At 38.3% G+C, this 12,676-nt stretch overlaps 1 protein-coding gene and 2 pseudogenes across 1 annotated transcript, besides 8 other annotated features; all 3 read left to right on the top strand.

Moving 5' to 3' along the window:
* Nucleotides 1-12,676: part of a sequence feature (sequence corresponds to BAC RPCI93-3B10) that runs on past both edges of the window.
* On the top strand, nt 148-2,004 carry Tb927.2.540 (annotated as a pseudogene).
* Nucleotides 2,556-2,581: a microsatellite.
* Nucleotides 2,734-3,073: a mobile genetic element.
* Nucleotides 3,415-3,443: a sequence feature (AT_rich).
* Nucleotides 5,414-5,437: a sequence feature (AT_rich).
* Nucleotides 5,952-5,972: a sequence feature (AT_rich).
* Nucleotides 7,091-9,604, top strand: Tb927.2.510 (retrotransposon hot spot (RHS) protein, putative; the record flags this gene model as incomplete). The annotated part of the gene is made up of 1 exon (XM_946392.1): nt 7,091-9,604. One exon carries the CDS (start codon nt 7,091-7,093, stop codon nt 9,602-9,604), a length of 2,514 nt encoding a protein of 837 aa, XP_951485.1.
* Nucleotides 7,203-7,228: a microsatellite.
* Nucleotides 10,507-10,538: a microsatellite.
* On the top strand, nt 10,788-12,676 carry Tb927.2.490 (annotated as a pseudogene).

The raw sequence follows: 12,676 nt of genomic DNA, 5'->3' as shown, positions 1-12,676 counted from the left end.
GGCCTCTCTCCACACGTGGGAACCTTAAACTTGTGTTGTTGGTTGCCTCCAGCAGCAAATCCCACATCATCATCAACATTGATACGAAAATCATGCAGTGATCATATGTAACGGCAGCAGTGGAGTGACCATGGCCTCGTCTATTGACCCACATGTGCGGATCATTATGTCTCTATTCAAGTCAATGGGGAATGGTGTATATCCCTCTTTGCGATACCCCAGAGGGTGAAAGTTGTTGCTGTTTGGTTAATAATTTTGCTATTCTTAGTCAGGTAACACTCGACATGGATAATTTGTTTACATGCGGATGCGTACAATATTGGAGTGGAGGAAATAGATTATATCAGCCTTAACGAATTTCTTAAATACTACACAGTTTTCCTCAATGAAGTGCTGATGTGCGTTTATCGATACATGAGCCGTTTGTGTCGGGATGTATTACGAACCCTGAGGAACACAGGCCGCTTGCATCCTTACGTTTCAATTGCGATAAATGACCGTCAGAAGAGTGTTCAAATTGTTTGTGTTGGCAGAAGGATCGTGAGGTTGTATGTTTTTGTTCGCGATGGGAAACACGCTGTAATTTCTCAACACCTGGATAACTTGAGTTCAGGCAAGTGCTCGATTAACGATATTTTAGCTGAAGGTTTGTTGTGGAATTCATTGACTTATATGACGAAGCGAATGTCTGTCTTTTAGCAGTTCACCATAGAGACATTGAGCAGTACACGAGACTCACTTGGAGTTGCCGCTAGCATTATTCTCCTTTACACATCACAATCAATTTGCACGAAACACATTACAGTCAGCCATGGGCAAGCAAGCTGTTGGAACCATTGCGTATATTCAGTACATTAGAAATGGGCACAGTACTTATGTTGAGTGCTTACTCTCAACGATCCCTTTGCTGGACGAAGGCTATGAACCTAAGCAACTACAAAATATTAGGCGCAGGAATTAATACGATGGTATGCATTATGAGCTATAGAGGTTACAATATTGAAGACTCAAAGGTGTACACAACCGCAGTTCGCTCAATTGTGGCTATGGGTGGCGTGTTGTTTTTTGTAAGCATGAGATGGAACTGGAAAGACTTCCCAACGGTGAGTATGTATGATATAATTCTTCCAACAGATTGAAATGTTGCGAGACACAATGCCTTTAGTAGTGATGGTATTGCCAGTAGTAAAGGTGCGGCTGTTTGTCAGTTTGATATTTTTGTAAACAAATACACTCCCGTGCCTTCCATGAAACCAAGACCTAATTTTCTTGAATATAATAAATACCCTCAGCCTGCTGTTGTGAACCAAATGTGGTCATCTCTCACCTTCCAGTGACTCGGATATATCGATGAATGTATAACAATAAAGTTAAAGTTGCTACGAGAGAAGTTCGCGGTCCCGAGGTCTGAAATAAGTTTTCCTCACGGCACGGGCTGGAGGGAGTAGTGGATCTCATCACTGATGGTGTGTTAACATGCCCTTCAATGAGTAAAGGCATTTGCACAGATATGATCATAAATTCTCATGGATTCCCGAGCCGTATGACAGATGGAAAGTTGCTGGAACTCGTTAGCTTAAAGGCGTGAGTGCATTCACGGAAAAGTTAGGCGATGGCAATGCCTTTGGGTACCGATAAGGATGAAGAGCTGAATGAGGAATTGATACAACATGGATACAATTATATTCAAGGAGATGATGTATATTTTCCACTCGGGCATAACGGGGGAGATGATACGCACTTATGTTTTATTTGACCCCATTTATTACCAACACCTCAAACACATGTTTACTGATAAGATTAATGTTCATGCCACTTGGCGGGCCCCGTTTCATGCTGACGAGGTCAACTCATTCAAAGTCGATTCCGCAGTTGAGGTTTGCGTATTGTTGAAATGGAAAGGGATTACATGATTATATATATATGACGCATCCAACCTTCTCAATGAGAGCGAGCTCCTTGTGATCTCATACCTCTTCACAATTTATATTTGATGCTGCTCGTGTGGGTTATAAATGGTGAGAAGAGGACATGTAAGGGAGTGTGTTGAATAACGAACTAAATAGTGTTGACCAATCAGTGCAAATGAGTGAAAGTGATCTCACCAAGGTGCACATGTGCTAATAGAAAAAATGAAGAAAAGGGGAAAATTAATTATTATATTACTTTGATTGACAGGACGAATCAACAACCACATATATAATTTTTGTGCGGATCATAACAAAATGAAAGGGTTGTAGAAAACACATGCATTATTATAGAACCAAATTATTCCTGTTAGTACTCGGAATGGTTGGGGAAATGTGTAATAAAACTGAAAACGTAATATGAAGAAATTTAGAATTGCATTTGGATTGTTTTTGGTCACTGCCTCGTCATAACGTTGAGTCAACTATTTGAATGGAGACGGGAGTTAACACAGCATGGGATCTCATTTATCAATTAACGGAAAGCAGAGATGAATGTTTTATTTTCTTCTTGAGGCAATACTGCGTGACAAGCTGTCAAGATATTGTATTGGCTGATGCAGCTTTTGGACCACACGTGTGAAACTGTTTTATTTTTCTTTTTTTTTTTTTTTAAAGGAGAAACTGAAACATTTACTGCTGAGGATGTGCGGTTATATTCCTTGTTTGTCATGTGTTATTTAACTGTGTCATCTGTTGTTCCGTCTTCTGGAGGACATTATACAAAAAAAAATTACAATTTGTTGAGATGATGTCGTGTATTTTGAAAGCCTGCATTACGAATGGTTGTTTTGGACTTAGGAGTGCAGAGTATTATTTTGTACGGTTATCTTTTTATAAACACACCTGTACTCCCCGTTTATTTACGCAGCTGTCTGCAAGGGAGTGAAATTTTTAGAAAGTCCACACAACACAACCCTCTTCGCCCCGCACAGGAGATGAGTTAAAGACGCTTTCAGACACTTCCGCTTCGTTACTAAATTATCGTTTCAATTCATATTTTGTGTAGGATAATGAGGAACGCCTACTGTTTATTCAGTATGATAATTATTTCGTATATCTTTCTTGTCGGTAGTAAAAAAGGGAAGGTAAGAACTAAACTATTCATTATTTGTTATTATTGCTGTTGAGAGCTAATGACTATGAGAGATGGCTTAGGGAGGATGTGTGAAATGTGTCACTATATACTTTATTGAAGGTGTGACGGTACAGAGCGATTCAAAATAAGAATTGAAGGAAATAACGATTAAGTGATATAAGTTTTCTCAGTTATTTTACTATTGTTTGTGAAGTACGCCTATTTGAATTGAATCCTCCGCTTGAAGGAAGATATTAACATTATGATACCTTCACTTCATCCTAAACTTACCTTATTGTATAGTCTTACTTTAAATGGATGGAAAGATGTTCATGCCTGATGTTTAAACGCTTTTGCGTGTCACATCTGATTATATATGTATAAATATATTTATATATGTGTATGTATTCATGAACTGGAAGAAATAAATAGTAGCGCCGTCACTTTTGCTCTCTCAAATTATAAACATCGAGAGACATTCATAGTGCAGAGTTTATAATCTGAATTGAACACCAACATTTGAATATTTTACTCCCGCACTAATTTATTACACACTTCATAGCATCAGAAATTGAATAATACTCGAAGTATTTATTATTGCTTGCTGGAGGCACATAACCGGTAAAGCAGTAAATATTATGCCTTGCAGTATTTTTATGAAACTGGAGTTAAATGAGTGTAGTGCCTAACAAATCCTTTAGTTATATCACACGCAATTCTTTTACCATTTAATTCTTCTTTTTTTATTTTTCTTTGTTCCTCCTACTTGGCACTCAAACTTTGTACAAATGGTTTATCCATGAGGAAGTTTATTTAAGCTTTCAAAACATGCTTTGATGTTGTTATTTCTGTTGTTTTTTGATAGAGGCATCCGCTGCTAATTATCACTTCAGGTGTCAGATATTATGGAATTGAGAGTTTAATGTTGTCAGCTGTCGTGTTATGTATATATATATATACAGAAACAAAATTACTTGTGAGAAAAGTTGCGTAATATTTCTTGATTTTTATTCTTCTACTTTTTAGAGAATAATATAATTCATATTTTTTGTTTGTGTTGTGCCTGATTTGTTACAATTACATTTCATCATTTCTACACACACAGATACACAGACATACACACATACTGAGTAAATATTAGAATGATTATGTTAAGAAGATGTCACATATGTATATTCGAGTTGTATTAGTTTTACCACATATGTGTGTTATGTCCTCTTTGTATTTCAAGTGTGAGGGTGGCGAATTATAATATGTGGTAAATATTTGTATCATATATATTTGTGTTTTTATAAGTTTTAAATTTTATTTATGTTTCTATTTTTGGTTAATTTGTGCTTACATTATCAGTACCGTCCTTTACTGTTTTCCTGTTTGAACATTTTGTGTTCGCATCTGACACTCACAAACAAGTTTTAACCTGTATTAAAAAACTGTGTTCTTTACATTACCTTTTGTTTGATTCTTTTTTTTCCTTTTCCAAAGCTTCATGTAATGATGCAAAATAGAAATAATTTGATTCTTATTCTTAGGAGGAGTGTAATATCATAGGTTTGTGATAATTTATATGTTAAGCAATATTATGTCCAAATTTGTAAATATATATAATTTGTATTGTGACATATGGAATCCTGAAAGCATATGAAAGAAATTGCAGTAATTCTCTGTGAATTATATATGGATGTAAAGGCATGAAAGGAGACCATGTGAGGAAAATTGGGAACTTATTGATTATAAGTACCATCACATTTCTTTGCAATTCCACCATGTGTTGAATTATACAAAAAGTGTATTTTAATTACTACTGAACTGTAAATATAGTGAAGGAAATATCTCAAAGATATTGTCCCAATGATTTGTTTGTTTATTTGTGGAAAATAGTTTCGTAATGATGTATTTGGCAAATTAAAAACTTTATGGATGATTAGTGTACACACTGCTACACAAGAAACTGAATGCAGAAGGAAATGAAATTATTTTTATTGTGTGAACGATATTGAGGAATCTCATATGTGGAACACTTCCAGCATGAGGGAATAAGAAAATATAAAAAAATGCAAAATGACTTACAGTTGTATTGTAAAGAATAATGAATAATACTCATGAGTTACATTAACACAAGAAATAAAATAAGGCAGACACTTTTGATAGTAAATTGCAACATGCGTAGTGACACTTTACCAATATGGCTTCATATACCTCATGTATTTTATGCATATATTTCAAAAATGGAAACCCGTTGCTATCATTTTCAGATACTCAATATTTATGCGGGATTTTTTCCTATTGGCAGCATCGAGTTTATGTTTACAGCTATGAAGTTTGGGTGAATGAATTGCACTCATCTGTCAGTAAATGAATTCGGATGTTATTTATATTTTTATTTTTTATTGCATGCAGCTGCTGCTTTGTGTTATGAATTCTCGAGTATGTCAAAGTTATGATCAGTAACTTCCTTCATGCATATAAAAGTGTAATTAGGCATTGGAAATGTAATTGATGGTAGCAAACAACCATTCAATACCTTTTTTTGAAAATGTTATATGAGTTACACTTCCTTTAAATTGTACTGCATGCAATGCCCGTCATAACATATGTATGGAATTATGTGAATTATTATTTGAAACCATTTGGAAACTTAATGGAGAAGGAAGGGAATGTTGATAGAATAATATTATTGATGTTTTGAATTATGTTATCTTCCATAACTATTGTGTTTAGGCAATTTATTTCTACTATGACTCACTGTTACATATCCACATGCAGGTGTATAATGTAATTATATCCCTTCCTTTCTATAATGTGTAATTGTTTTGTAATCCGCCAACTATTGAATATTTATAAGGAAAATGCGAGACGTGTTTCATTTTATTATCTGTCTGTTCACGCTCATTCTCTCTATTACCTTTATTTATTTATTATATATTGTTTCAAGTTGTTTAGATGTGTTGTTTCATTTTTTGTTATTCCAATAACTTTGTGTATGTGAGCAATAGGAAACTTACAATGATGATACAATAAGTGTGGACACGTACTGAAAGGGAATTGTATCATTACATATTTAATCTGTGTAAATGAAAGGAGGGAAAATAAAAGATATGTTATGATAATCTTTTACGGTTTCCTCAAATAATTGTGTTAATTTTATTCCAATTTTTTACAATAAGTTGTATAATCACCATCATAAAAGGTGTGTGAATGAATCAAACAACGAAGGCACATAAAATACATGTGAATTTGTGTCGCTGAATTAGTTGTTGATAGTTGTGAACAGTGAGGAGGCAAGTAATTCAATTTTATTTTAACTGAAGGCAAAATGATGTTTTTGTTTATTATGAAAGTAAACGGAAATACTCTCTGGTTATCTGATGCAAAAAGACTATCAGTTTCTTTTTTACCTGTCCTACAGACATTATTTAATATTCTCCTTTGGAAGTAAGTGAATACACGGGGGAGGGGATAAGTGATTTATATTTTCAATGAGTTTATTCAATGCAAGTAAATGTTACGTATTGTAAAAATGGGGAGGATATATAATTGTGTAGTGCGTATTCATGTGTGTGTATATGTATGTGTTGTGCCGATACTCTTTTTCTTCGCTTCATTAATATCCGTATATATATTTTTATTGTTTATTGTTTTACTTGATTTTAATTGATAGAATTTGACTCTCTTTAAATATTGATTATATATACGAAGTGTTTATGCAGGTATATGAGGCAGTAATATTTTTTGTCTGCATGTTATTCATAGTTAAAGAAATGATGTATGAAGTTCATTATATTTAGCACATGATAATGAAGCAAGGGAAATATTTATTTACAGCTGCTATATTTTGAAATTGTTCCTCTCAATACCAAATGCATTATGATATCATATTATACAAACAATAGTGAGTAAACATTATCTTGCTCTATCACATTTGATATTGTGTTACACTGTTCACACACTATTATTTCCTTATCTATTATTTTACTTCAGTTATTTATAATTTCAGAGAAAAAAGAAAAGGAAAGGAAGTTAAGTTAATAATATTAAGAGAGTTATGTCAAGAGCAAATAGTCCCGCAGCTCCACAAGGAAATAATGAAAACCAACAAGTGGCAGGTAATATTGAAGGGCCCATGAGGAGACCGCGAGATGAAAATGTACCGCCTCCTGCTGCTGCTGCTGCTGCTGCTGCTCAGCCTCCACAAATACGGCAGAGAACTGAAGAGAGGCCCAACTGGACGATGGATAGTAAGGTGAGGAATGTGCTGCTGGAAGATGCGCTGCTGCAACGGTATGAGGTTCTGCGTAATATGAAATTGCATGACCTTTTGAATCAATACTTCTCAAACACGTATAACACAGAGAATGTGGCCATGTTTTTGTTTGTTAAGAATCCCAGAAGATATATTGTTGATGCTGAGATTCTTGAGGATATACAAGGCACTGATGAGTTTAAAACAGTGAAGACAGCTATTGATCTGTCTGAGAAGGTAGAGTACCTTGATGAAAAGGAAATTTACTACCTCAGTCAGTGGGAGGAGAAGGGGACAGTGGAAATAAGAGAATTTGTTGGTCCCATGGCGAGGGGAAGGTTGGATGGAGCGTTGGCGGCCGCCAAGAGAGCGGAAAAGCGAGCTGTCCTAGCAGCTGGTGGTGCTGTCGAACTGAAAGGATTATATGATTCCATTTATAATGCGAAATGGAGTTATGTAATGTCGGGTTATCGTAGAGAGCCACTTGGAATGAAAGTGTTCGATGGAAGACCACAGAGCATTTGGACCGAAGCGGAGGTGGATATAACTCCTGATCCTACCAATGTTGATGCAGAGATTGAGGAGAGACCCGATGGTTTGGAGATTTTCGTTCTCACTTCGGAGGAAGGTTGGCCATACAACAGGTTTAAAACAAGTGACACTGAGAGGTGCGAGGAAATTTATAAACATGTGTATATCCGTCGTGAAATTATGCGCGTGTGGTATATAATTCAACGAGGGCTGCAAACATGGTGGGTGGAAAGGACAGCTCGGATAACACCGAGACATATTGTTATTGGTACACCTGGTATTGGTAAATCATACGGTGTTGGATCATTTTTGCTTTATTCACTGCTTCACTTCCATGATGGAATGTTTAATGTCATTGCGTATTTCGTGGGTAAAATCGCTTACCTAATATATAACAAGAAACCCGGAGAAGAGGGAAGGGTTGAGAGGTATAAAGTCCCGGAAGATGCCGTTGACGCCATAGCTGCGTTAGTATTCGAGAAAAAAAGAGGTCACATCATTGTTGACATCGGTAACGAACTACTTATACCGCCTGGTGAGCTGCGCCATTTGGATTGGGGTATAACTGTCCTCACTTCCCCCGATACGGCACATTATGAGGAGTGGGAAAAGGACACGGGAAGCCGCCATATTATTATAAACTGCGATGATGTGCGTGACATGAAGGCGTTTGTGGCATGGAAGAATTTATCAGTAGCATTAGGTGAAAAGGTATCCAACACGGCGAAACAAGAGTTAAGAGGAAGACTAAAGGACGAATGGGAAACTGTAAAGCAGCGTATTGCAGTGGCCGGCCCGGTGCCTCGTGCCGTTTACGACGCTGTGGGGCACGGCGTGCGAATGGAGGCTATGGCAAAAAAAATAAGAGGCCTCGATGCTAATGATAAAAGTGGTTACGAGGATCTTTTTAGGTCATCAGTGAACTGGCAAACTGAAAAGGTGTCGCACAAGTTGGTACAGATAGTCCGTGCACGTGGAAATGGAGTTTCCGGAGATTCATATCGCTGCAAAGAGCTGTCCGGACACATAAGGATCTTGCTACTTTGGGCGCTGCTTGGCATTACTGCGCGAAAAACAGCAGAGTCCCAGCTCATGATGGGAAACAGAAGTGCCGCTTCCATTTCATTTGAAAGCCATGCGTTGTTTGCGATAGTCAATCCTCAAGTTCTCGAGGTGATGGCAAAGAACTTGAGACACCTCCGTCCACCTGAGAAGCTGAGGGGAAAGCAAAGTATACTGAGTAGCATGACTCCTCAGCAGTTGTGCCTCACTGGATCGGAGTTCTTACCAACGGCCGGCCAGCAACCAATTGAGAAGTGTGAATACATGGTGCTCTACACTCCCTCTACTGCCAACGAGCCCGTGGTGGATGGCTTTTTTTTCGTTGAGGGGCGCTTCACGATGTCGCCTGGAAGGCAAGCGAAAAAAGCGCCAAAACCGAAGACAATTGTCCTTTTACAAATAACCAAGTTAGACAGGCACCCCACCACCACGGCGAAGGTGAAGAAATTCCGAGAAAACATAGCAAGTTATTTTTCCGACTGGAACACGTTTTCGGGTAACATGGCTTGGGAAATGATATACATAAACTCAGTGGATGGCGCCGTAATTACCAATTGGCAAAAATGTGAGGCGAACGACGACGAAGTTATCCCTGCCAGGCAGGCGGAACAACTGCAAACATTTTGGGAAACGATTGAACAATTCCAGGTAACGTTGAGGGACGAAATGAATGCACAGCTGATGATTGCCTTTCAGAAGGCAGAAAAGGCACAGGGGAGGTGAGCGATGAAAGCAAAGCGAAGGTGAACCCAATAGCTGGAGTAAGGCCAGTCGCTGTTGTTTGACACGCAACGGACGCTGTGGAAGGAGGTGAATATATGCGGTTCAATCTCCTCAGCAGTGGGCAGCGCTTGGGGTGTGGCAGTTTGAAAGGAAACCAAGTTCAGCGGACTGCAGTCAAAACAAGAGTAACACAGAGGTGCACATAATCAGTGACGTCCGAAGTATATTCAGTAACCTCACAGCGGGCAAGGAGGTGTGGCTGCTTTTTCTTTTGGGTGCAGCAAGGACGCCATGGTATGAATGTAATGAAGGTTCCAAGGAAACGTGGCGAGACGACAAAGTAGTGGAGGAAGTAGAAGGAGTGCAGTATTTTATAGGCTAACGTGTAACTGGAGTTAAGCCACATCGTAATCTTAAGGGTCACAAAGAAAGACAGATATAATGTTATCGACGGACGTAAGAAAACATTATAACGTTTTGTTTTCATTTGTGCTATTACCAACTAAAGGATTGAATTATACTACGCTAACTCTTCACATCTTCTTTTCATTTATACAATCTAAATTTTCCATCAGTGTAGAGATAGGGATCTATAGGCCAATGATAAAAGGAACAAAAATGTAATAGTACTTTTTGCTTCTTTGCCATCCGTGGTAGAGAGAGCGTATTGGAAACATGCCTCAACTAAAACTCCTCTGAGTTGTATTTCCAGTAGGTGTCATGGGAGAGAGATTGTGACGGAGCGAAATATGCAAACATTAGAAGCAATTACTGGATTTGCTGTTTCATATACGAGCTGTTATAATTATATTATACATGTTAGTTATGGTTGCAGTTATGGAGCAGCTCTTGATGGTGTTCTTCGCAGACACGCAGCTGGTGACGTGATTGTGTCCATTTTCCTCTCTCTCTCTCTCTCTTTTACTCTCTTTCTTCAATTATTTGTCGGTGTGCAAACATGCTATGATATGTTGTCTTCTCTTTCCTTATAATCACTTCTGTTATCCTGGTTGAGGGTTGGCAGTTAGGCCTCTCTCCACACGTGGGAACCTTAAACTTATGTTGTTGGTTGCCTCCAGCAGCAAATCCCATATCATCATCAACATTGATACGAAAACCATGCAGTGATCATATGTAACGGCAGCAGTGGAGTGGTCATGACCTCGTCTATTGACCCACATGTGCGGATCATTATTTCTCTATTCAAGTCAATGGGGAATGGTGTATATCCCTCCTTGCGATACCCCAGAGGGTAAAAGTTGTTGCTGTTTGGTTAATAATTTTGCTATTCTTAGTCAGGTAACACTCAACATGGATAATTTGTTTGTTTACATGCGGATGCGTGCAATATTGGAGTGGAGGAAATAGATTATATCAGCCTTAACGAATTTCTTAAATACTACACAGTTTTCCTCAATGAAGTGCTGATGTGCGTTTATCGATACATGAGCCGTTTGTGTTGGGATGTATTACGAACCCTGAGGAACACAGGCCGCTTGCATCAGCATGTTTCTATTGCGATAAATGACCGCCAGAATATTGTTCAAATTGTTTGTGTTGGCGGAAGGATCGTGAGGTTGTATGTTTTCGTTAGCGATGGGAAACACGCCGTAATTTCTTAACACCTGGATAACTTGAGTCCAGGCAAGTGCTCGATTAACGATATTTTAGCTGAAGGTTTGTTGTGGAATTCATTGACTTATATGATGAAGCGAATGACTATCTTATAGCAGTTCACCACAAAGACATTGAGCAGTACACGAGACTCACTTGGAGTTGTCGCTAGCATTATTCTCCTTTCCACATCACAATCAATTTGCACGAAACACATTACAGTCAGCCATGGGCAAGCAAACTGTTGGAACCATTGCGTATATTCAGTACATTAGAAATGGACACAGTACTTATGTTGAGTGCTTACTCTCAACTATCCCTTTGCTGGACGAAGGCTATGAACCTAAGCAACTACAAAATATTAGATGCGGGAATTAATACAATGGTATGCATTATGAGCTATAGAGGTTACAATATTGAAGACGCAAAGGTGTACACAACCGCAGTTCGCTCAATTGTGGCTATGGGTGGCGTGTTGTTTTTTGTAAGCATGAGATGGAACTGGAAAGACTTCCCAACGGTGAGTATGTATGATATAATTCTTCCAACAGATTGAAATGTTGCGAGACACAATGCCTTTAATATTGATGGTATTGCCAGTAGTAAAGGTGCGGTTATTCGTCAGTTTGATATTTTGGTAAACAAATAAACTCCCGTGCCTTTCAAGGAACCAAGACCTAATTTTCTTGAATATAATAAATACCCTCAGCCTGCTGTTGTGAACCAAATGTGGTCATCTCTCACCTTCCAGTGACTCGGATATATCGATGAATGTATAACAATAAAGTTAAAGTTGCTACGAGAGAAGTTCGCGGTCCCGAGGTCTGAAATAAGTTTTCCTCACGGCACGGGCTGGAGGGAGTAGTGGATCTCATCACTGATGGTGTGTTAACATGCCCTTCAATGAGTAAAGGCATTTGCACAGATATGATCATAAATTCTCATGGATTCCCGAGCCGTATGACAGATGGAAAGTTGCTGGAACTCGTTAGCTTAAAGGCGTGAGTGCATTCACGGAAAAGTTAGGCGATGGCAATGCCTTTGGGTACCGATAAGGATGAAGAGCTGAATGAGGAATTGATACAACATGGATACAATTATATTCAAGGAGATGATGTATATTTTCCACTCGGGCATAACGGGGGAGATGATACGCACTTATGTTTTATTTGACCCCATTTATTACCAACACCTCAAACACATGTTTACTGATAAGATTAATGTTCATGCCACTTGGCGGGCCCCGTTTCATGCTGACGAGGTCAACTCATTCAAAGTCGATTCCGCAGTTGAGGTTTGCGTATTGTTGAAATGGAAAGGGATTACATGATTATATATATATGACGCATCCAACCTTCTCAATGAGAGCGAGCTCCTTGTGATCTCATACCTCTTCACAATTTATATTTGATGCTGCTCGTGTGGGTTATAAATGGTGAGAAGAGGACATGTAAGGGA

This window comes from Trypanosoma brucei, chromosome 2 (genome assembly GCF_000002445.2).
Source record: "Trypanosoma brucei brucei TREU927 chromosome 2, complete sequence".
NCBI classification, from domain to species: Eukaryota; Euglenozoa; class Kinetoplastea; order Trypanosomatida; family Trypanosomatidae; genus Trypanosoma; species Trypanosoma brucei.
The sequence above is the reverse complement of the archived record's forward strand: the minus strand, read 5'-3'. Positions and strand labels throughout refer to the sequence as shown.